The 26738-nt window shown below is 35.1% G+C and overlaps 1 protein-coding gene and 1 non-coding gene across 2 annotated transcripts in view; one reads left to right on the top strand and one right to left on the bottom strand.

Moving 5' to 3' along the window:
• The window catches only part of CERS6 (ceramide synthase 6), a 262202-nt gene that overhangs the window by 62221 nt on the left and 173243 nt on the right, over positions 1 to 26738 (top strand). Inside the window, exons 2-3 of the mRNA XM_006921161.3 lie at positions 15674 to 15779; positions 24622 to 24752. Coding sequence (XP_006921223.1) covers positions 15674 to 15779; positions 24622 to 24752 — 237 coding nt within the window. The remainder of the gene's footprint in view (positions 1 to 15673; positions 15780 to 24621; positions 24753 to 26738) is intronic.
• Positions 14374 to 14492, bottom strand: LOC112470531. The gene has a single exon (XR_003043023.1). It is a non-coding gene; the product is annotated as a 5S ribosomal RNA (ribosomal RNA).

Below are 26738 nucleotides of genomic sequence, written 5' to 3' on the forward strand. Positions count from 1 at the left end.
CAGATACTTTACATCAGGGTTTCATTAAATTCTTACAAAAGCCATATATGGTTTTGGTGGTATAATTGAATCACAGGGAAACTGACTCAGGGTGATGAAAACATTAAAATAATATCTCACAACTAGTAAGTAAGGGGTCAAATCAGGATTTGAACCCAGTACAGCCTACCTCCAAAGCCACTTAACATCTTTCTAGAAAATCTATCCAAGACTTCCTAAAATGAGTAGCAAATTCTTTGGAATGCAGATATTCCCATATCATTTACCAGTGGCATGACAGCAGAAGGTTCGAAATGGGAGAGGGAGAAAATATATGTCCTGACCAATCAGTATCTCTTTAGTTTCTTATCCAGCAGCCACTAATAAATTGTGCTGCAACAATTAAATGAAGATGGATGCCCAGTTGGCAGGAGCACCCCCAGACTGAAGATTTTGAACATGTGAGGAACACTCTGTGCTGATTATTGAGCCATCATCTCTGAGCTACAAACCCACGCTTCTAATTTTGTTTGTGGTATTGGGACGGAGGCTCTTAAAAGCACATTTCTCCTATGCCAGCTCTTTCTCTATAGTTTCTGCCAATATGGGGTACCAGAGGGCCGCTGTGTAGCTGGAGGAGAGAGGATGGAGGAGGGACACCAGACGTGCTTTTCCTGTTTACTTCCTTTCCTGAAAGTGTCACCTCAGCAGTGATTCTTCACCCATTTGAGTTGGTTTGTTTTCGGCAATTGATTCTGGTTTCTGACTTTCCCTCAGCACACCCCCTCAGAGGCATCATCTTCAGCTGGGGACTGTCCCCTCCTTAAGAGTCCAGCTCTTTGAATATCCATTCTCAACCTCTACTCTCTGTTCCCTCACCCCTAGGACTTCCTCTGTGGCATCTCAGGGTTGCCTTTGTACTTTTTAGTACTCCTATACCAATTTAACAAGGTCTTTATCTGAAATTCTCTGTTAAATAACCTGTGGTTTCTGTTTTCCCGACTAGATCTTCATGGATACACTCTCCTTTAGAGACAACTTCTAAGCTATGCTGAAGTATGGTGTGAACGCACACTGCCTGAAACACACTGCCCATTGCTGACATAACGGAGTTGGGCAGAAGTCATAGAAGAATTTGAAGGATTTGCAAAGAAATTTGTAGGTTCACATTCTCACAACACAATTCAATCCTGGGATAGCATATCAAATACGAGAAAAGAATAGAAACAGCAACCAACTGAGAGAAACTGTGTGTTCTGGCATCAGCTTTGCCTGTAGGTTTGGGAACGATAAGCGGTCTGGGCCTCAATTTCCTCACTATCTAAATCTTAGATAACATTAATTATGAAGTCAAATGAAGTTAAGAGATTGAGTACTTATAAACAGGATAAGGGATGAATTAAAGTAAACTATTATGGTGACCAAATAAATATTGTAATGCTGTCATTAGACTTAATCTCTATCTATGTAAAGCAGTTTACAGAGACCTTAGGAGTCTTTAAGCGATAATGGGGTGGGACTGTGAGGGGTGACCAAGACCAGTCACTGAGGACTTGCTCTGTCTTGACATTGTGCTCAATGCATTGCATATGCTATCATTCAACTTTTACCATTTTATAGTAGACAAAACTGATTCTGCTGATGTCGAGAGTCAACATACTTAATTATTCTCTTGTCCTGTCAATGTGTGAAGGATGCTACCTTTGTTTTGTTTCATTCTGTCTGTTTTTCACAATCATCTTTGCTTGTGAAACTGGCATGTGCTAGGTAGTTGGTGTTAAAATGGGTGTCAGACTGTCAGATCCTTCTGGGGGGATTTTAGCGTATTGGTAGATCATGAGCTTAAGTGAAAATCTTTATGATTCCTTCACCAGTTGCTGACTCTGTTTTGAAATTCCATAGTCATTGTGTTATTAGTAATCCACCATCAAATTAAAGGGCACTATTCTTGTTTACCTCTGCACACACCCAGAAATCTTCAGTGGCATTGTTCATTGCCACTGGAGTAAAAGTGGGCATTGTTCATTGGAGGCCACATTTTGTGGTTTTGAGGCACCAGTGGGCAATCCATGTGGTACTGATATCTAGGCCAAAAGAGATGTTTGCAGACCTGTGAGCATCTGTAACCAACTAAAAACAGTCAAAAATATTGGGAGACTGCAGTTCTTGGAGTAGAACTGCAACATTGGATGAAACAATGGATGAACTCTTCTTCTCTTTTGTAAAACAGTGATAATACAATCTGTTTGCTTATCCCTTGGAGACGTTTTGAAGATTGAGATAAAGTGTGAAAGTGCTCATTGAATTATAAGGTACCTGGCAAATGTAATGGAGTTAAAGGATTAATGCATTACAGGAAGACTTGGAACTCTCCCAGACTTAACATTTAGTGTTAGGGCCAATTTTGAGACAAAACTACCAGTAACAAGATCCTCTAAGGCTGGCCTTAAAGGCCTTGAAGGCCTTTTTCCTTAGCTGGTCATCTGAGGAAGATGAATGATAAGAGGTGCCCAGACCCTGTCACAGAGTGAGCACTAGGACAGTGACAAGGAAGGTATCTGTAAGAATGCTGATGGGTACAGCTAGAGGAATTCTGAGGCACTCTGGAAGAGTTCTTGATTTGTGCGATGTGTCAAAAGCTGACATATTGTGCTGGAAGCAGAGACGGAGTTGCCAAAATTGTAGTCAATGAGGTTAAGAGGCATAGCTGACAGTGACAAATTCTGTGAGGGTGCAGTTATATTCCTCAATGAGAGTTCCAGATAGTAACATTCTTATTGTGCAAAGAAGAGCAGATTAAAAATAGAGCCTTACTCATACATGTGCAATATTCCCCAAAGATTCATTGGCCATTATGGTAATTTTATAAGCATCATAATGCTATGAAGATACCAGCTTACTCCTAGTGGTAATATATTAAAGACTTTCCTGACTACAAGGGTACTTTCATATGTAAAGGCACACTATATGGTTTTTCTTATATCTTTAATGCCTTTTATATCTTATTTTATGCAAAATGCAGGGGGCATATTTTTCATTGTTAAATTTTCATAAAGGCACAGTTTCTTAGAATTTTATGAACTAGGGTCCATGTTTCTCAAATAGTTGAACTCATCGTAAAATATCTGATGTCTATAGAGTTTTTTGTTTTTTTTTTTCAGAATTCTGGAAACACATAACCAAGAGAGGCAGTTTTGACATTTCTCAGGTGAACTTGGACTTTTCAAGAATGTTAGCTCTCAGTTTATGACTCCTGATGGCCTTCCAGTCTCTGATCTGCACCTCTGATGAGGTCGTAATGGACTAGACTGACAGGTCCCTTTACCACAGCTTTTTATGATTTAGTTGTAATTTTTAGAAAGCTGTTTGTGAATTTTTAAAACAATAACAAAAACAACAACAAGGCCTGTGCCAATGATTATTTATTAATAAAAGCCACTATTGTCTAAGGGTCTCTTCCACGCCCTTAAGGAATAGAATTAACTTAGATTTAAAAAAATAATCCTTAACATACTAAAAAATAAAAATTTAAAGTTAAAAAAGAAAAAGACAAATGTAGAAAAGTTTATAGGATCCAGGCTGTTTATTCTTGAAGAGAGAAGAACACAGGGTGACTTAGTCAGTGTTTTCAAATATCTAAGGAGGTTATTGACTGTACCATTTCTCCAGAAGACTAAGATAGAGGAAATGGATTTATGTTTCATCAAGGAAGAATGATGCAGGAAGAACATTTTGAGTCAAGAGTGAGTGAGAAAAAACTAAAATAGGACACCAGGGGAAGATTCTTTTTTTTTTTTTTTTTTTTTACTTTTTATTTTTGAAATAATTATAGTTTAACAGGAAATTGCCCAGAAATGTATAGGGAGATTTCATGCCTGAAGGAAGTTTTTGAATCATTTCTCTATGGGAAAAATCTGACTTGGAGGAAGGAGGCTGGACCAAGTGACAGAGTAAGCTCTTAAGTTTTCTGGCTCTTTCATGAGTTTTTGCCATCCTACATTTTTCTCATAACAAACTTCCTTCCCTCTATGAGTTACCGACTAGCACAGACTAGAAGTCTTCCTAATATGTGAAATATATGCTTCTTGTAATAAAAATTTCAGATTAGTCAGCACTTTCTGAATCTCTCTCAAATGTCAAATACAATCTCAAAAAGGATTCACTTGGGATATGAGTTTGCTCTAAAGGAATATTTCTTTCTACTATATGATGCTACCTAGAAAAAAATTCATATTTCGTCCTAAGAAGAAAATTATCTTCTGCTTGCATATCACTCTGCATACCATCTTCCCCTCCTTCTATCCCTTTCCAATTGGTCTCAAGAGGTCAATGATTTAGAAATATTTCCAACATGAGGCAGAGTATAATTATGATTTTTATTATATAGATAAGGAAATAGAGAAATTCTGTAGCATCTCCAGGCATAGGCAGAAGCATTTTTTTTTTCTGGTGGCATTTCAGAATTCTCAGTATATTTATTTAATGTTGGTAACATTTGATGTAATTTCATGGTTTCATATCTTTTGGTGCTCCCATGATTCTTTTCTTTACTTGACAAGGCCCCAAAATGGCATTTTATTTTTATTTCACTTACTAATCTCTCCTTTGTCTCAGTCACAATGAAATCCTTTGCTTGAAGAGCTCCATGGAATTAAATGAAATGCAACTGTCTTAGGGCTTTCCATGTTCAATTTTATGTCATTTTACCTGGTATAGAGACCATCTGTTCATCTCTATTTTTTAAGATAGTTATTTTTTGTTTTTGGTATTAAAAGTTTGCACTCTCATTTTAAGATGTTGAAAAATATGGAAAAGCATAAAGAAGAATGTTAAAGTAAGCCACAATCCTATTATCTAGTGATAGGCATGGTTAACCTTTTAGTATCTCTTCAGCTTCTTTTATATGTGTCCGATGAGCATTAATGAAATCAGGAGGCTTTGGCTAGAAATAAATGATAAAGATTTATTCAAATGACTTAGGGTTTGCAAACCAGAAACATAACTAGGCAATACCCAGAGTGTTCCAAAGAAGAAAGAAAAGCTAAGAGTTCTTAGAGTAAAATCTTGAGAAGGATCGGTCCTGCATTCTTAGTCTCTGGATTGGTTTGAGATGGTAATCCTCTCGCTGACTGGTGGTCTGGATATTGGATGTCAGGTGGCCTGGATACATGGACATTCTTTCCTTAGTTCTTCAGGAGGTAACCAGAAGGTGTCTAGAGGTTCAGTGTATATCCAGACATTGACACAGGACTAGAAAGTTCAGAAATTTAAGTTCCCAAGCTGGTTAAAACAAGAATAGTGTCATTTCCTCATGCCTCGACCTACTCGATTTTAGAAATTTAGCAGCTTGATTGTAGTGACTCTACTTTAATTCTTCATTCTATTCTTCATATGTCAGAAATTTATATATAAAGTCGTTATATAAACATCGCTTCACCTCTTGCTTCTTAGCATTTTTTCATGTTATTAAATATGCATTGAAAGTATTTAAATGTTACTTACATTTAAAATAAACATAAAGCAGACATCCGTACAAACTTAAAACAGTATAGAAAGGTATAAAATATAAATTAATGCTCTTAATCCCAAAAGATTATCACTGTTGACAATTTCTTGCTACTCTTCCCGATAAAAGTGTTTTTAAGTACATAAATGGGCTATGATACTTGTTCTGTATCTTGCATTTTACATTTATTATTATGTCTTGAAGCACAACAAATCTACCTCATTATAACAACCTTAAGGAATTCCATTGTATGGATGTGCCATATTTCACATGTTTCCTTCTGACACATGTTTGTTCCCTGTTTTTGTTGTTCTTCTTGTTATTTCAGGCAATGCTGCAGTAAACTTACTTTTTAAAAATGCCGGTATATCTGTAGGTTAAATTTCTAATAGGATATTAAACTGGCAACACCCATAAGGACTTAGGCATTTTAACAATTTGCTAAATACTGGTAAATTGCATTTCAAAAATTGATTGTACCAGTTTAGACAGCCATGAACAATTTACTGCAGTAGTCGTTTCTCTTTACTCTTGTCAGCGTTGGAATTTATCAAGATTTAAAATTTTTTGCAGATATTACAGGTGAAAATGATTTAGTGTTTTGATATCAGTTTTTTAAATTGAAGATGATCATCTTTTCATACATTATTGGTCATTGTTGCTTACATCTGTGAACTACCATTTACATCTTATATGTTTTCTTTACTAAATTTCCATGAACAGTTTATAGGTATTCTTGTTTCTCCAAATCTTTGGCTATATTTCACATTATCAGGCCAAGCCTGAGGGGTGTGAAATGATATTATTGAATTTTCCTGATGAGGTCGAGTATCTTTTTTGTATGTTTACTGATATTTCTGTTTTCTCTTCTGCCAATCGCCTACTTTGCATCTTTTGCCCATTTTTCTACTGATCAAAAAATCTTTAAAAATGTAAAATTCAGGATATAGAAGAAGAATCTAGAGATTTTCTTCCTCAAAATTTATGGCCAATTTCTTTGAAACTTTGGAAATATTAGCCAACAAAGGTGATCCAAAATTCGAGTAGTAGAGATCAAGCACATGGAAGAATGGATGATTATCCTATGGTGATGAATTATTTCAGTGTTCAATCTGAAGAATTTAATCCTTCAGATTAACCCTTGTTTGATCTATATTATGGTTACATTTTGAGACTTTGACCAGAGTTTTATTTTTATACTGTCAGAAAAGGTCCAATAGCTGTCTCTTGAAAGTCTCCAAAACAGAAAAAATAAGAACATGGGTACATGTAACCATTCTATACTGTGTTTTACATGGGTATGTAATTTCTTGGGAGTAATATTCAAAATAGGAAAATAAAGCAAATTACTAAGTACACAAAGTGTAATGCAATTATGTTTAATAAAAATATGGTAAATAAAGTATAAAAACGTGGTAGAATATGTGAGTGGGAAGGTTGCAGAAAAATGCTCAAATGTTAATGTTTATCTTTGAGTGATGACATTCTGGTGATTTTTATATTATTAAAAGTGCTGTTACTTTTACATATTCCATACTGTACACCACTTTTTAAATCCACAAAAGTTACAAAAATGTAGGCTCAGTAGAATTTTGATGGCTAATTAAGCATTTCTTGAGCTTTTGGAGAGCATGGACTGTTGTACAATTTGTCATTGTCTTGGCGCTGTCCGTAATTCTCTTTTACTTCTAGGTTCATTAGATTTTTATGAACGACACCACCTTTTTTTCACATGGATTTTATTGTTGCCCAACAATAAAGGAAATACAAAAGAAGTTAATGCCAACATTCCTCTGATACGATGTATCAACTGTTACTTTTCAGATTTTATCCTGTCACATGCTTTATTTTATAGTTATTATTTTAGTATATATAGCAAGCTCTTAAAATTACCTTTGTGTTGTAAATTTCATGCTCCATAGTTTATCTAAGAATCCTTTTTAATAGCTATATAATATTTCATGGGAGTTTTGGTACTTTAATTTTTTTAAATATTAAACATCAGAGTCACCTGGGATTTATTTCTTGAATCTCCTCTTATTTATTTACACTTACTGCCCGAGTGATTTCATTGGCTTTATGTGTCATCTGTATATTGATGACTTCAAATCTGTTTCTAGCCCAGACCGCTCCTGAACTCCAGAATACTACATCCAGTTGCTGACTTGACATCACCACTTACAAGCCTAGTAGCCTAATAAGCCTAACTTCACCCTCACCTGGTTCCCCCGCTCTTCAACATAACTCTGTCCTTCCAGGTGCTCAAGCCCAGACCCTCTAGTCATCCTCTATTCCTCTCATTCCATGTTCAGTCCAGAGAATCCCATGTGCCCAAACTTCAAAATAGTTTGCAGATTTGATCACTGTTCACCACCTCTTTTGCCATCACTCTTTTTTGAGCCACCATCATCTCTTTCTTTGGATAATCGGAGTCACCTCCCATTTGGCCTCACCGCTCCCATCCTTACTCCTTTTCAGTCTGTTCTCAACAGGGGAGCCTGTGATTCTGTTAAAATAGAAGTCAGTCAGTTAGGTTATCTTCTCAGAGTTCTGCAGCAACTTCCTGCCTCATTCAGGATAAAAACCAAAGTTTTTCAAATAGCCCACAAGGCACGATAATGTGGTTGCCTGCTACTCTCTGACTCCAAGCACCTTTCTCTTCTCACTTTCACTGACTCTACTCTAGCCTTATTGGCCTTCTTCCTCAGGGCCTTTGCCCTTGGCTGCTATTTCTTCCAGAATGTTCTTTCCCTGCTTTTCTTCCTAGTGTATTTTCTTATCTCCTTTAGGAATGTTCTCATTTTCTCAGTAGGCTTCCCTGACAAGTATATTAAAAATGGCGGCATTACCCTATCCTTCTTAGCAGGCTTTGTTTTTCTCTGTGCTACTTTTCACTATCTGGCATAACATATACCATTTTATTATTATTATTATTTTTATCGCCCTCTGCTAGAATGTCAGCTCCATAAAGGCAGGGATTTTGTTCACTGCTGCATCCCCAACACTTAGATCAGGGCTGGCACATCATGGTGCTCAGTGAGTCATTTTTTAGTGAATCATTAAGCTATTTACCATTTTTCTGTATTATAAATAATGGTGCATGAAAATCTTTATATTTATGGCTTTTTGTTTCCTTTGACAGATTTCCTTAGATAAATACTGAAAAATAGGTTTATTGAATGAAAGTGCATGACCATATCACAAATATTTTAACAATGCCTTTTTAATCAACTTATCTTTTATTATTTTAGGGAAAGGGAAAATTTTTGTTTTTATAAATAGGTTATGTTAGGATCGACTGGGTCTAAATCTTGTCTAAGCTACTATTACTTTAAACTTTAAGACCATGGACAAATTCTTTAACTTCTTTGAAATTTGGTTTATATTTCTAAATAAATGGGTACTATTCTCATAAGTTTAAAATTTATAATACTTACTGTGACCCTGGCCATAGCATTCCCATTATGAATGTTGATGAATGTTGGAGTCTGGTTGTTGAAGTTCTGATAGTCAAGCAATGAATTGATTCAATCACTTCTCCCCATTCCTTCTTTCTCTGGTGTTCGCTTGTCCATACTTAGGTTTCTTTCCTGCACAGTCTGGCGTGAGACGCATATTATTTCTCATAATCAGATTTAAGTATTTCATCTGTTATTAAATGGTTGTGATTTATTACAAAGACTTTCCAGGTAGTTTTGTATTTACCAATATGTTTGTACTTGAAGATTTAAGTTCCCTTTGGTTTTGCTTCCTTTCAGCTTAAAGAACTTCCTTTAGTTTTCTTGAAGTGCAGGTCTGGTGGCAGAGTCCTTAGTTTTCTTTTTACCTTCATTCTTTGAAGGATAATTTTGCTGGACATAGAATTTTGGTGTGACAAATTTCCTTGATTTTGTTTTTGTTTTTCTTCCAGCATTTTAAAGATATTGTTTAACTGTCATTGAGCCTCTGTAATGTCTGATAGGAAGTTCCTTGTCTTTCAAATTATTGTTCTCTGTAAATGTGCCATTTTTGTCTGGTGGCTTTTAATATTTTCTTTTTACCTTTGGTTTTCATCATTTTGACCATGAGTTATCTAGGTTTTCCTCTTTTTGGACTTCTCTTTTTTGGGAATTCTTGAGCTTCTTAAATCTATACGTTTGTCTTTTATCAGATTTGGAAAGTTGTTTCTTCTAATATTTTCTTTCTCTTCCAATGTCTGTTTTCCTGGAACTCCAATTACCCATATGTAAGCCTTTTTGAAATTATTCCACAAGTCCTCATAGCCCATTTCTTTTTCTTTTTTCTTTTTTTTTTTTCAGATTGCATAGTTTACATTGACTTATCTTTAAGTTCACTGGCATCTTTGCATGTCTTTTCCCCTAAAACTGGGTCATATTTTTCTCACTCTTCATCAACATATTAGATTATATCCTTGGTCTCTAGTCACTCTCTGATATGGCAGATTCATTTCCCGGTTCCAAGTAGCTAGAAAGAGAGTTCATTTTCCTATAAAAGTTTTATCTGCTGCTGTGATTGTCTGATCTCAGAGCAGAGCTGCAAAGTAAATATATAAATAAATAAACAGACAGGGAGCTCGCTCTCTGCTGGTTTTCTGCTTCAACTTTTGACTCACTTTCAAAGTCTGCTTGCTTTTTTCAGTCTCCAGAGCCCCCAGGTAGTTCTGTTTTGTTTTTCGGTGGTTGGTATGTTGTGCAGAATTTTTTAAGATGAAAAACCAATTTATTAGGAGCTCATTTCCCCATATCAAAAGCGGAATGTCCTCTTCTAATTATTTTTAAATTGAAATCTTTATTGAGATAGTTGTAGACTCACATACAGTTATAAGAAGTAATATACTAGAGCTAAGAGACCCTTTACCCAGTTTCCCCCAATGGTAACATTTTGTAAGATTGTAGTATATCACAATCAGGATATTGACACTGATACAATCTGTTGTATCTCCAATTATACTTATATTTGTGTACGTGTGTACGTGTGTGTGTGTGTGTGTGTGTGTGTGTGAGAGAGAGAGAGAGAGAGAGAGAGAGAGAGAGAGAGAGAGAGATTTAAGTCTATACAATTTTATCATATGTATAGGTTTGTGTATCCACCATCATCACAGCCTTTCAATTATTTTGAGAAGTGTAGGAAATACTAGAGTTAGAAAGGACTAAGTCTCTGGCCATGCTTCTCATTAAAGATGATTACATAATATTAAGTAATTAGAACTGACATGTACCCTGTAAACATTTATTTTTTATTAATCTCCTTTCCCATACTGTAAACAAGTTTGAGTATAAAAATCACTTCCTTTTTTGTATATACTTTTAGCCACATTACAGCCCAGAGCTTACCTCAGTGCTCTATGCAGAGATGTTCAATTCATGTTAAAACTACAAATACATGGTGTTAATAAGAATTAAAAAGTAGGAATGTTTTAAGTGTTTTCTTTGCTTTTAAATTGAAACTAGTATTTTCCAAAGCTTATATCCTTATTGCATTTACTTTCAAATGGTATGTTATACTGCATAAAAGTACTTTACAGATGTTTGATCTTTTGAAGGTGGTGTTGCTGCCTTTGATTAAAAAGTAATTAGGTGAGCATTTCCAGGTAGAGGTAGTCTTCAAGCTTGAAAAACATATTTCCTTTCAACTATTATATTTGTAGATACTCTACCCCATCCTCCATTTCTCTTTCTGTCTCTCTCTCTCTTTTAAGACAAGCCTTGTGAAAGACAGTTTTTCTGAATTTCTGTGAGAGCCAGCCTTAAAGAACAAAAAAAAAAATCCATCTTTTCTCTAATGGACCATGACTGTAGGTGGTTGTGTCATAGGCTTTATTTGGTGCCTAATATACTCTCAGAAAAAAGAAAATGCCAGTAGTGATTGAAAATGCCAGTAGTGATTCACAAATTCTTTGGAGAATAAACACGAATAAAATTTCTGTATTTTCATATAATCAGGAGTACTGTTAGGAAAATAAAAATTATACTTTCTTTTCCTTCTCTCAGGTGAGATTTGAAATTAATGTTTTTTTCCTTATCTTGTGAAATTTTTTAAATCTTGGAAATTAGGTGTTTGGCTGTCTGTACTAGATAAGTTGAAAAAAAAAATGCCTGGTGAGAGGTTGGTGGAGCCCACACAAGTGCTCTATGGGGCAGCCTTGACTTCATAGGGACAATGGGAATTTTAGAAATGGCTTCTAGTGTTGTAGTGGTCAGTCTCCTACTTTATGAGTCCCGTATGAACACCCTCAGTAGATGTTGGTATTCAAGGGAATTAAAATGCACAGCCTCTATGGAAAAGATAAGAAGGGTACCAACATTGAATTTTGGCTGATTTGTTCATTCATTCATTCATCAAATATTCATTGAGTGTCCACCGTATGCCAGGAATGTACATAAAAAATTCTATAACGTGATAGCTTGCTTCAAAGGATTTTTGTAGGTTATTGAGTATCCCCACCATGAGCCATGTAAACTGTAAAGAGCTTCAATCTTTAAATTGAGTTAAATTCTGTTAAATTAGTCTGTCAGTCCTTACACCACACCCCTTCCCGCAAATCCTCAGAATTTAGGACTTAGCCCGGCCAGTAAATCAAGATGGGAAGCTGATGATAACATTGACCTTCCTGAGAAAGAAATATGTCATCTTTTGCTTCCCTTCCCCTGGAGGCAGAGGCTACTGATCTCTCTGACTCTCTCTGTGAAGTAGGGGTGATGATAATCTTGACTCATCTGGCTGAGGGAGGATTAAATAGGTTTGTATTTTGGGCTCTGGAGATGCGGACTTTCGTGAAGGCCATTCCTGTCTTCTTAGAGGTCGCACACATGAATAGGGACACACATGTTCATACCAACTACCCTGTTGTGAGGGTGGACACAGCACCCTAGAGGGCCATGAAGATGGCTAGAGGAGCTGGAAAGATTTAAGTCCTGAAAGAAGGCCTGGTATGAGTGAGCTTGGATGCTGATGGCATTGCTGGTGTGGACTCAGTGTGGACCCACAACAGGCCTGCAGCTCGATGATGAAGGTCACCACAATTTATTGTTCATATGGGGACCCTTAAAAAATTACTGTGGCAAAATATCAAATAGGGACACTTCTGTCAGAAAGGTGGGCCATTCATCATGATGCAGGGACAAGCGGACCAAAACAGGTGCTTACTCTGCATGATTCCATTGTCTTTTTCGGTTGTGTGCCTTGGTTTCTGGTCTCTTCTTTTTTGCTTGGTATTTTTAGAACTTGTTGGATGCACATAGCTTGGCACAGCGTAGCTGAAGCTGAGTAGGTTCTTGGGCCCTTGAAGCACTGATGATGTGTAAATGCTACAGTACAAAACCATACACACGGCTCACGTCAAAGATTTTAGACAAAGAGACCATGTGACATTGTTTTAACGTATATTAAATGTTTAACATGGTTAAAAACATATATTTGCATACATGCAATTTATATACATATGTAATAATTATTATTGTTATAAATTTTTCCATATGAGGATGTTGAGGCACAGAGAGATTAATTTCTGCAGCTAGGGCTCCACGGCCATATAGTAGCAGAGATGATTCCCACACTAGCCTTTGGACAGTGCTTTAAAAATCTGTTCACTGAGCATGATATTAATTTGTTAATTTTGGTTATTCAAATATGATAAGTTTGGTGATCAAAGGATATGGCTTCTTCAAGATGCTGTTTCAGTAGTTCTTGAAAAGCAGTTTTTTGTTAGTCCTTTGGAGAAGTTTTTAAAAGGGGATTTGAAGCTTAAAAAGAGATAAGAGAGAGGTGTATAACATGGCATTGTGTAGTAGATACTAAAAACCTTTTTGAATGCTTTTGTAAGTTGCTGGAGGATGATAGCCAAGGTGAGGAAGTTGCTTTTGAAGAGATTCTGTAGAGTGAATTCCTTGACTCTCCTGCTGTGTTGTTGTGACACACCGAGGTCTGTTAACTTGTCAGCAGCAATCAAAACAACTATAGCAACAGTGAAAACGTGTTTACTGAACGTAGCCTCTTGATCGCATTTCTTGATTCCCTCCTGTGTTTGCCCAGGCATTGTCATGGCGTGTAGAGAGGAAATGGTCAGCCTCTGCCCTTAGAAACTTCACTCTTTAGAAGAAGAAAGAAGACCATGTATAAGACCAGGAGGATGTTACAAGGATGATGATAAAGTCTGAAAAACAATTTGAACACAGCGTTTCAAAAGTTGTGGGAATAGGGAAGATGAGGAAAGGCTGGGGAAAAAATCTAACAGAGAAGAGTAGAAGAAAAACACTGGAACAGTTGACTTTGGTTTTCACACCTAATTAATTTTGTTATTTTACCCCTCCCTTTTCACTTTTACCAGACATCATGTTTTTTCAGACCCCTCATTATATCTTATGATGAAGAGGCAAATAACCACAAAGCAGGGAACATGGTCAAGTAAACAAGTCCTGGACTCTCCTCCTGTCATTCCCCATCAAACTCCATCTCTTTCGCCAACTAGTTAAAGCCACAGCACTATGATTACTGTTCATGGTAAAGACTCAGGGTCATTAGGAAAAAGTCATACTTCTCTTTAAGAAAGTAGAGACATAGGTAATATGTCTGAGAAAATTTTACATTCCAAAAGGTTGATTGCAAAAGTTTGAGAAAACTCTAGTTTCTAGAAGATATATGTATTAGGAAAAAGTAGTTATTCTTTCTTCCTAACTTTGTCCCAGAGAGCCCAGTGAAACAAGTATTATATTGCATTTTCTGTGTACATTTTTCTAGATTAGGCTTGTATGTGCAGTGTTTTATTTTTATTTTATTTTATCTAATTTTATTTATTTTTTAATTTATATTTTAGGCGGGACAACCCATGATTGACCTTACAGATTGCAAGAACCTTGGCAGCTTACAATCCTTTATTTTTTTATTTTTTATGCCTACAGCACCTGATCTTCCTAGGTGGTCTCCCATCCAAGTACTGACCAGGCCCGACCCTGTTTAGCTTCCGAGATCAGACGGGATCGGGATTGTTCAGGGTGGCATGGCCATAGACTGCAGTGTTTTATTTTCCTGTTTGAATAAATATCTTCTTCTCTTTTACTTGAAATGAGGCTCAGAAGGATATTATGCGGTACTGTAAATATAAACTTCAATAGTCCTACTTAAAAAAAATTTTTTCTTCTTTACTTTTTTACTCTAATCTTGTCAACAGTTGTTAAAAATACTTCATCTAAGATTTACTTATGATCTGTTTTGTACATTTGTGCCTTTGGCCAACATTAAATTAATTCGAGTGATGCGTTCATATTATATTATTTTGTATTAGTAGAAAATGTTACATGTCACTACTGAAAAGGAACATTGACAGAATCCTATTTCTTTATTATTTAGTCTAAAACAACTCTTAAAGTTGTAAATACTTTATCTTTTTGAAAAAGTTTTAGACACGTCACCATACCTTTGGGCCTCATGCCCTCTGCTTACACGCCTTTAATACCTCACACATCAGAGATGACCAGAAATGAAGCTCAGTCTTCCCATTCTTCTAGACACAGTCATGTGCTTAGGCTAAAAACAGTGCAGCTGATACTCATAATCACTGCAGACTTTTCAGCTTGTCTGGGACATCATACTGCTTGACATCCTTCATTACTCCTTCTGAGAAAGAAGCAAACGACCGCAAAGCAGAAAATTTTAAGAAGCCATAAAGAATTGGAGCTGAATATAGCACACTTTGATTATAGAGACAAAAATGGACAATTTTATGACTGGGGTGATCAGAAACACACTCTCTGCATGTGTAATCAGATGCTAAGTAAACATTTTCTCATTGTAAAAATATAACATGATTATTGCTAGTCAGGTGTTAGTAAAATGACTATAAATAATGCCATTTCAAAATCATGGTTCATTTTGTTTATGTATCTCACTTATACACTTATGTTTGATATTCCACAGTCTTTCTATCTATTCTGTCTTATTTGAACTTGAGGATCAAGAGGTTTAAATGTTTTAAAAGAATTTTTTTTTTTTTTTTTTTTTACTGTTACTGCTGGGGAACTAAAGGAGAGAAAAAAAGTTAAATCTGTTTTATAGCTCCCGACGTATGAGTGTTGGCAATGTTCACCCATAAAATGCTATCAGCACTCTGTTGGGATAATTGAATAATATATAACTCGTGGCAGTAAGAACAGCTGTAGAAAGAATAACTTATGATTTTTTTGTTGTTGTTAGGTTTGTGGCCAAACCATGTGCCATAGCCCTCAACATTCAGGCCAGTGGACCACAGATTGCCCAGCCAAATGCCATTCTGGAAAAGGTCTTCACTGCAATTACAAAGGTATGATTCTCCTTTTCTGGGATATGAATTGTCATGACTACCATTCTCAATCAATACCTTCTCTTCTGGGTTTGAGAACTAACTTTTGCCCAGCTGCATGCTACACAGAGTGCTTTTGGAAGGCACACAAGTGCTGTGACTAGATCAAAATGGGTAGAAGCTGAATAAGTGTTGGCATGTTTGAGACCTGTTTATTTACTCTCAGGTTGATTTCAGAATTTCGTTTGTGAAGAGCAGTGTAAATGCAATTAGTGATTAGTTTAACTCTATGCCTTTTTTAATCTCACATGAAATGAGCAGTACATGTAACAGTTGAATGGGGCTTTGTGGAGGTGACTGGATAGAGCTGAGTAATATAACTCATGTATATGTATGTGAATAAAAGTTCCTGTTTGCATATAGCACTGTTTATGTTCTAGCAATTGTGATACTTAGGCAAGTGTGAACAAAAAGGGAATAATTGGAGGGAAGAAGAGCTGTAACATAAAGGAATGAAGAACAAGGGTCAGGAGAATTATGTTATAGATTCGCTGTGAAGGAAGTAGGAGAGGAGAAAATCACTCTAGTGAGAGTTAAAGTCCAAACTAGGAGTGGGAAGAGGAGAGCAGGGGAGGGAGAAGAGATATGGAAAGATTTCTCCCCCCTCCCCCAGCTGATATCTCCCTAAGAACAAAAAGGAAAGGAGAAAGACGGAAGTCAGACACTCTTCATCTGAAGCCATGAGAAGTTAAAGCAAATCACAGCATCCAAATATCTCACGCTTACTCGTATATCTCTCTTATCTTACTCTTGCATGGACGAAAAGTAGAAAAGAAGTGTGTCATTCTATGAGAATTTTTTTGTGTTTGTATAATAAGTGGTTAGTTTGTGTGTATAATAAATGGTTCCCTCTTTCATTTTCCTGGGAAAATTATTAAAGCTTCTAAGATGTGATTTGACAAAGTTAAGAAAATTTTATTCCTTTTTTGGTATTTGTGTTGCCAGCCATTTGTATCACTTGTCTCTTATCTCAGAACTATTAATTCAAATATTCAAATATTTTTGTTTATTCAATGTCTTCATTTCTGCCAAGATTCTCCAGGGTTTTCCCCTTTATCCTTTTAAAAATAGTACTTTTCCTGGAAAAGTAGAAGAAAGCACCAGGTGTTTTTTATATTTGCTAGGAAGAAGAGAAGAACGAATGGAATTTTAGAAAAATCTCTTCTGGTACTTTTAGATTTGTCAGGTTCTAACCTGAAAGGACACATATCCTATGGTATTTAAAGGAAAAAAAATATTAAGAAAAAACTTGTACTGCATTTTCACTTAACACATCAGTTTACTACATTGAACTTCCCCCTAACTCCTCAAAAAAGCAGATGTGTAGGGAGTTATAAGAATCATTTTTTAATGTGATTACAACATTTTTTTTTTTTTTTTTTTTTTTTTTACCTTGGAGACAAGGCTAAACGCATAAAATGGATTTTCTACCCAAATGTTAATGCCTTTTAGCAATGCTGCAGTGGACATTTGATTTCCTTTGCCTTATGTTTATTATGGCTACTGGAGAAATTTTCTCTATAAAAATAATAAAAGGATTTAACAGCCAGGTCGACTGCTCTGGAGAATATTTGCTTCTAGCTAATTTTAATGATCATATTCTCTTAGTTTCCAAGTTGATTCTTTTGGAAGTTTTTACATCATTAAAGCAGAGGCTTCATGTTTTAAATATAAATGCAGCAAAGGTTGTAACTGTTTTTCCTTGAATTCTTTGTTGTTCTCCAGTGTTATTTGTGATATGAGAAAGTAACAGGCCAGTTGACCAGAATAGAAGTAGCAACACTTAGAGAGTTTGAACAGTGTCTGTATGTGTTTGAGTGATCATCCAGAGTCCTACCCTTGACCATGGTTTCAGGTCAAGGATATATATTATCTTTTTGGGGTTCTCTGCCATATTCCAACAGCTTCACTTTTCTAACAAAATCAATTCTTGAGCCGTTGAAAAAAGAATAGATATGTCAACTATGAAAATGGGTTTTATGATCCAGAGAAATCATATCATAATCTACTTTTGGTATGTTTCACTGCATTTTAAAATTTATATACAAACTTTGTATAATTTGTTTTCCCTCATTTTCCTCTCATGCCTATCCCCATTCTTTCCTTTTTACTTCCCTTTCCCCTCTTAGTACTGGTCGTGATTATTAAAATTAACCTAGGTATTTCTGGTATAAAAATGTCTCTATAAGTCAGCATTATCCATTTCTTTCCATGGAAACATTTTAAAAGGACAAAAAAAACCCCAAACCCCTATGGAGTATAATTAAAAAAACAAAACACTAAAATTATGCATACACACACACAAAAAGGAAAATCTCACAAACTTTATTTTTAGCAAACTAGGAGATACATATCTCTATATTTCAATATATATATAAAGGCTAACAAACAACACTTGGGGTTGGTCAGAAGTCAAGTAGCAGGAAGTGAACAGCATGAATGTTCAAGGGCCCAGTGGGGGTAGATTTCAGAAAGCCAACAAAAAAGACAGCTCCTGAAGGGAAGACTAAAGCTCTATCCACTGCTTACAACACTAAGTACAGGAACTGGTGAGCAAGACTGGTAGATGTCCTCTGGACTCAGTTTAATTCAGAGAGGTGGAAGAAGCACATAGAAAACCACATAGAAGGCACATATTCGGGAGTTGGTCTACCTTGGTGGCAGCTAAACTGCAAAAGCCCCCTCCTTGCTCCCTATACTACCAGGAGCTAGTCAAGAAAATCCAACTTACTCGTTGAGTGATAAAGAAGGAACACACACAGCATCAAAGACAAGGAAAGGAAAGTGTGAGTAACATTTATTAACAAAAGTTGTCACTAGAAAAATGATGAATGAAAATTGTTGTTTCATTCACATGGTGAATGGAAATTGTTATTAATTATTTTACCATGAATAAAAACAATTACAAGAACTCCGTGAAGGAAGAACACAAAAAAGAAATATAACACCTAAAGAAAAAAATAGTTGGTCAATAGGAAGAGATGAAATGTGTGCTGGTAGGTTCAGGAAAAAAAGTGCTAAAATTATCACAGAAATTAAGACAAAACTGAGAAGAACATGGAAAACACTAGACACTGCAGAAAACTCAATGAGAAACATGGGAGATAGAAATAATAAAACTGAATTAAATGAACAAAAAAGAGATACAAATAGATATATGGACCACGCAGATACAGCATTTGCATAACTGAAATCCTTAAAGAAAAGCAAGGTAAAATATTTAAAGATATATTAAAGAAAATTTTCATAAAACAAATGAAGATTTATTTTACTGTGTTAATAGAAATGTAATAAAAAAATTTAGCCAAGAAGGTCAATAGCAAAGCTTATATTATGAAAATTGTTAGAGCTAAAAAAATAAAAGAATAATTTTTAAGCAGCCAAGCAAAAACTCAAGTCACTTATTTAGGGAAAAACATCAGCATGACTTTAATCTTCTCTATAGCAACATTCAAAAGAATAGCATTTTCAATATTTTTGAAAAAATGTGAACTAAGAATTTTATATTTAGGCAAATTGTGCTATGGAAAGGCTAAAGACAAACAGATTTGAACATGCAAAAATTTGAGGGAATTGTTCTCATGAGTCATTTCTGAAGAAACCATTATAATCATTAATTTCAGCTGACCAAGAGATTACTGGGAATGTTAGTGGGTTTTGAATACATTTAAACTGTAGAACTAAGAAAGAGATGTAAGTATTGGGATGGCAGAACAGAATGTAAACATTATATGCTCTCGCAGTGTAGAAATGATACAACTAACAATAATTGAGAGGGGAAGGGGAAAGAAGATGAGAGGCAGAATAAATTTACTAATTACATAATCTCTAGTAGCTAGAAGACAGATAATATTAGTTTAAGCAGCCAAATCAAGTAATAGATGTACAAGCCTATTTAACAATACAAGAGTAAACTCTAACAGAGATAAAATTATCGATTAATATTGGGCTGAGGAGGAAGAGGAAATATACTAGTTTTAAATATTGCTCACCTAAAATTATTTTTAACTGAAAACAATAGGAGAGTATTAACATATGGATAATCACTAGAACAAAAATTACCCACAAAAAAGAAGGAAAATAAAACGCAGCATATTTGGTTTGTTAAAGTTAAATTTTTTTTAAACAATCAAAACAGAAAGCATACTATAATTGAAAGAACTATAAACAAACTGATCTGTTATATCAATACATGTAAAGGGATTTGACTCATCTAATAATGCTTATAAGAGATACCTTAAGAAAAAATAATTACAAATATTGAAAGTAAGCATACAAGCTATACAGGTAAATACAAATAATGGAAATGAAGGTTTCTATTTTTATATAAAAGTGGAATTAAGGACAGAAAGAATTAAATGAAATGTAAAATTGGCTTTTTATTGCCAAAGGATATGATTCACAGTGAAGATAAAATAGTTATTAATATATATGCATTGATTATCACTGTATCCATATACTCATAAAAAAGAATGAAAGAACAATAGTAAGAAATTTTAATTTACCTCTCAGTCATGACAGATCAAGTGAATAAAATATGAAATGAGATATAGAAATTCTAAGAAACATAATTAATAAGGAAGACCTAAGGTACATTTAGAACCCTCTATTCTGAATATAGAGACTGTACTTTTTTTTCAAGTGCCTGTTAAAATATTTACAAAAATGAGCTTTAATTATATACAAAACTATAATGAATTTCAAAATAGGCACAATTTAATAATACTAGAAATCAGAAAACAGAAAGGCTCTTGCTTTCTCAATCGACACTTGAGGAAAAATAAAATTTCAGAATATTTAGAAAACAGTGTTGCTGAAAGTACTACTTATATGTACTATGCCAAAGCAGTGCTCAGATGAAAACTCATGGGTATATAAAAAATTGTTAACCACTTACTTAAACATTAGAAAAAGAACAACAAAATAAATGACACCAAGCAGAAGGAAGCAATTAATAGGGATAAATGCAGAAAATGAGTTAGCAAATTATAGATTTATAATTAATTAAAAAGTACCTTAATGTTTATTTTTTTTTACAAAAAGTTAGCCAGCCCAATCAAGAAAAATGCAAAGCACAAATTTACAACATAACAATTAACAACATAATAATCAACAAGCATAGGAGAATAAGACTAGAGACTTACTGTGCTTGATGAAATATCTCAAATAAAAAATTAGCAATCAGAACTTAGCAGCACGTTGAAAGAATTCCTACTCATCATCACCAATAGGGTTTATTTTAGAAATGCAAAGCTTTCCCTATATTCAATATTTAAAAAAGCTGTATAATTCATCACATTAATTGATCTAAGAAAAAGTACAATATCATCTCCGTGGATAATGAAATCTAGCATCATTTTGATTAAAGTAAAATTAACTAAGGATAAGTGGTTTCCTTCAGGTGATAAGTACATTTGTATATCAGCCCCAAGCCCTGGCTTCTTGCTTAATGGGAAACAAAGGGGTATTCCAACTATAAAACAGATAAGAATGTTTATCACCACTGTACTACATTGTACTAAGTGTTTCAATGAATTAGCAAATACATTAAGAGAAAGAAAATAAAGACATAAAAATTAGAAAGGAAGAGGTAAAGCTATTGCTATGTTAAGATTTATTCATTCATTGAAGAAGTATTGAGTCCCTACTAAATTCTAGGTACTGGAGAAAAAAGATACTAAAAATTTCCTTTGTTTATAGAGTTTATATTATAGTAATATTGCTATTATATGACTGTACACCTGGAAAATTAAGAGAATCAAGTGAAAAACTGTAACAAACTATGAAATGTTAATACAAAATTAGTAACCACATATATATGCAAGCAATAAGCAGTTAGAAGATATAAGAAAATTGCTTATTTATAATAGAAACTGAGAATATAATATCTTTAGGAATAAATGTAGCAAGGATGTACAAGTTATGTGAGGAGAATTTCAAACACTGTTGAAAGACATAGAAGACAAATCGAATAAAGATATCAATTCACTCTGTTAATTTAAGAATTTAGTATAATCTCATTAACAATACCAACAGGTATTTTTGTTCAATCATTTGTCTATTTTAAAACTAGACAAGCTAATTCGGAGGTTCATAAAGAAATAAGGATTTCTGAGTAATCCAACTGGCATAAGTAAAATAGAACAATAGAAGGCTAGATTTAACTTCTCAAGGGGAAAAGATTAATGATGATATTGGGCTATCTGGGTAGCCATTTGGAAAGAAAGAAAGTTAAATTCATACCTCCTGCTGTATACTAGGATATATTCTAAATGCACTTACGATTGAATGTAAAAATCAAAACTGTAAATGTGGGAGAATTTCTTGACGATTTGAAATAGAGCTTTTCTAATTCTGACCCCAGATTCAGAAACTATAACAGAAAAGACTGATAAATTCAAATATGTTTTTTAAAAAACTCATGCGAGTAAAGAACAAGATAAAAAGACCATAAGCCAATTTTAAACACAAATAACACATTGGTGCAAAGTATGCAATCTGTGGTATAAATAGTTCTAATCACTGTAATAAGTGAGGAAATTCTACAAGTCTCTATAGAAAATACCTATAAATCAAGAAAAAATGAGCAATAGATATGAAAGGGCTTTTTATAAAAAGGAAATAAGGGTGATTTTTAAAACACATGAAAAGATGCTTCTTTCATTAAAAAGGAAATCAAATTAAAAATATACTGAGATGCAACTTTTTACATATCAGATTGGAAAAAAATTGAGAAGTCTGATAACATACTCTGTCGATAAGGATTTGGCAGATGGGCATTCTTGCTTGTGAGAGGATAAGTTGGTAAAATCATTAGTGAGAGTAATTTTTCAACATCTAAATAAATTGCAAATGCATAAACAGTTTGCTCTCCAACGTTCATTTCCAGGAATTTATCCCTGTATATTAAATGGCCTGTATAAAATGACCCATGACAAGGTTATTTATTGCAGCATTGTTTATAGTAGTGGAAGTGGGGGAGCTACCTAAATGTCCATTAATAAGGGAGTGGATAAGTGAATTATGGCATATCCTTACAGTTCTACAAAAGAAGGGTATTCTGTATATTTCTATATGAAAATATTCCAAGATACATTATAAAGTAAAAAACTCAAAGCTCAGAATGATATATGTAGTATGTGACCATTTATGTGACAAGGAGGAATATAGAAATATATATTCAAATTTGCTTATATTTGCATAGAATACTTGGAAAGAATCTGATTTAATGATTGGTTACCTGGTAGAAAGGGGTGGGGTGGTAGGAACTAAGAGAGTAGGAACAAAGTAGAAAGGTGAAACTTTGGATAATTTTTAATTTGTGAACCATGTGAATGTTTTACCTATTTAATAAACTTAGAGAACAAATGAAAATGAAAAAGGAATTCCTCTAGGCAAATGGTATAGCCCAGGTATATCGTAGGCTGTGGATTTTCTCTTTCCCATATTTTTTAATTGATGAGACACAAAAGGAGAGTGTAGATAGTGTCATGACGACTAAAAAAAAAAAAAAAATAGAAAACACCTCCAAGTACACGCCTTACTTAAAGTTGGCAAACAACTTTTATGGACACAAGCTCAGCACATTTTGTAACCTCAGTCATAACACTAAGGTCATTGGCTGTGTTTCCTGTGTGTCTGACACCTTGAATTGAGAGAGATACTTTAAAAAAGGTATTATGTGAACCATCTACCCTTACAACTTGAAACTTGAAAGCTGGTCAGCCTGTCTGTGTACACCATTTTGGGTTATTTTCTATGATCATTAAAATCTTAATATTAAAACAATGGTAGAATAAAGAATAGAACTAACATAGCTTTCTTTTGTCGTGTGGCAGGTCACCTTCACAAAATTGTGGAGGCAGAATGCTCTCTAAGATGCCGAAAAGAAGGAAAGGACAGGAAAAGGGAGAACTAATATTTATCGAGTTTTACATACCTTTTTACACTTGGTCCTCACCAGCATTCCATTTAGGTGGATAAGTAACCCTTTCTTTAACAGATGAGGAAACTGTGAGTCAGAAGTCATTGGAGCGAGGAATTGAACCTATGTATGTTGTCTCCTAATGATACAGAAATGAGAGAGAGACAGAATGGTACTATCACTTGGCAGGCATAATTAGTGTCTCTTTCCACTTAACCAAGTTTGCATCTTCAAGTAATGCATAGTCATTGTAGAAGATTTCATGGGGATCTGGTGAAAGGAATGACCAGAAAAAGGAATAGATGAAATATGTGAAGAATGGAGAGGGAAGAGAGAAAAGGAAAAAAGAGAAACATATTTTGTAATAGAATTGGTACCCTAGGCTAAGGTGAGGTATTTGGGGATTATTCGGTGCTTTTTATTATACTGATATGTGATAATTAGGAATAGCTTTTTTTTTTCCCTTGAGAAAGTGAAATATTTGAATGGTAATACCTCTTAGCAAATTTACCTAAGGTGGCCTTTGACCTCTCTGCTACAGACTTTGTTGATCAACTTTGTTTTGAAACTCCTTTTCTTAAAGCCTAATGGAGATGACTCAGCCAGTTGGCTATTCCATTGAATCTTTGTTGCTGGTAAGAAGTGCAAGCATTAGAGCAAAATTCATATTTTTCAATGTTGTTTCACAATGAATAACTTTTCTTGTCATAACTGGTTATTTATGTTCACACTGCTAATAGAAGCCCAGGTCCTCAATGGTAAACGTAGAAATCTCAGTAGCAAATAGTAAATACAGAAAAAAAAAATCTCATATATAGAGAAGGGCAGGTCTGTTTATAGTGAAGATGAAAATGATTTTCCTGGTACCTTGTTTCATAGCATCCTGACGAAAAGAGATTGGAAGGGCTTTCCAAGCAGTTGGACTGGGATGTTCGCAGCATTCAACGCTGGTTTCGACAAAGACGCAACCAAGAGAAGCCAAGCACACTGACGAGGTTCTGTGAGAGCATGTAAGTTGCTATTTTTCTTTTTGAAAGAAAAACCTGCGTAAGTACTCATAGCATCCCTGAAATGAAAAATAAAAGCTTGGTACAGGCTCCAGCAGCCCCTAAAAAGCATGTCATCTAGTGGAAAAAAATAGTCCACAAAAACTAGGGGAAAAGTAGTTTGTAAAAATTTGTAATTTCCACTTTGGATGCGGTAAATGAAGTTTGCTTCCACATGGAGTTCCTACAAAGTAGGAGGATTACAAGGCCTAAAGTGGTATTTTCAGTCTCCTTTGAAATATAGCACTAAAAGACATTACATTTATAGTTTGAATTTTAATAGAGCGAACTTTGTCACGATGTTCTTTCCACTGATAAAAGCTGAGATACTAGCATATATTATCATAGGGTCATGACAATGTCCTGTGTTCCTGGAGATTTAAGAAATGGCTGTATTATATTCCTTGGTGAGTTTAATGAAGTATTGCTTGAAAGTAGAGGTTGGAATGAAAATCTCTTCCATGTCTAAAATGTGAACTTTATGGTGTGTAAATTATATATCAATAAAGCTGTTAAAAATAATAAAAGACCCACAGAGAACTCTTCCAGCACAGTGATATTTTGAAGCAGTAACACTCAATGCATTTATCTATAGGAAACTTAGATAAAGAAATATTGAAGCATTGAGCACAAAGGAAAGATTCTGCTTCATTGCTCTGTTTGGTTTTCGTTCTATGGGATATGACTGTGCTTTTGTCCAACAGTTCTTTCCTTTGGGAACTTTTTCCTGACACCTGGTCATTTAACAATAGCGCTGTGAATGTAGCTCCCTCTATTGCAGGCTCTTTCTATTTAAGGTTAAAGTTACATTTTCAAGTTTAACTTTCACTTATGCCAAAAAGTTATTTTAGCAATTGTAATCTAAAGATTAGAGGGAAACCAAATCTTATAGGAGAAATGAAGTGAGAGGCAGAATAATATAAATCCCAGGCCTGGATAAATATGAGGAGCATAAATAGGGTCTTCGGGAAGTCAGAATATTTATAACATGTAGAAAAACAACCTAGTAGATACAATCTGCAAAGCCCTTCCTATAATTGAAGTTAGTGGCTGTTTATGGAAGAAGGATTTATGCATCTGGGCTTCTGCTCAGAAGCTGGAATTGCTTCTTGGCCTGGCCCTGTCACACACCCAAAGGGCCTGGGCTCCATCGTTGAGCTGTGGGTCTGAGCGGATTGAAGTTTGTTCTCAGCACGTGTCCACATACTGAAACTCATATGCTATCTTCCCCTCCTCCAACTAACTTCCTTGGTAACTCGGTGCCAGCCCTTTCTATACTATACTGAGTCTACACCAGTTTGTGTAGGAATCAGCCACCTGGATCTGGTTAAAATGCAGATTCTGAATCAATCGGTCTGGGAAGGCAGCTGAAATTGCATTTTTAACAAGTTCCTGGATGATGATGCTGGTCCATGGACCACACTCTGAATAGCAAAGCTTAGCACTATCCCACTGTCTGTGTCGCCTCCCTAGATTCAGCTGACCTTCATCTGCATACCACAATCACCAGGATGGTCATAGTTACAATTAGTTAAAAATATATCTCAAAAATTGCTAAAGGCATGATAATAGGAAGGCACAGCGGGGTCCAAGTAGTGCATAAAGATACCAATTATGATCTCTTTCCTCGAGAAACTTATAAGAGTGTCAGGGAGATAGGATGTAATATCTGAGTATCTGTGGGTTAATGACGAGTATTAAAAAATGACCAGATATGTGTGCTTGATAATCGGTACGCACAGTCAGTAACTAAAGATCAACTCTGGGTTAGCGCACACACGGGGGTTCCTGGGATTAGAACTGAGCCAATACCAGTGGCCTTTGACCTCTCTGTTGCAGAAGACTGTGTAGATGAACTTTTTCTTGAAATTCTCTTCTTCCTTGGCTTCTGGGTTGCCTCCAGATTGTCTCCTGCCTTTGCGAGAGCTTTTGTTTGCATCATGGATTCCG

This window comes from Pteropus alecto, unplaced genomic scaffold (genome assembly GCF_000325575.1).
Source record: "Pteropus alecto unplaced genomic scaffold, ASM32557v1 scaffold3, whole genome shotgun sequence".
Taxonomy (NCBI): Eukaryota; Metazoa; Chordata; class Mammalia; order Chiroptera; family Pteropodidae; genus Pteropus; species Pteropus alecto.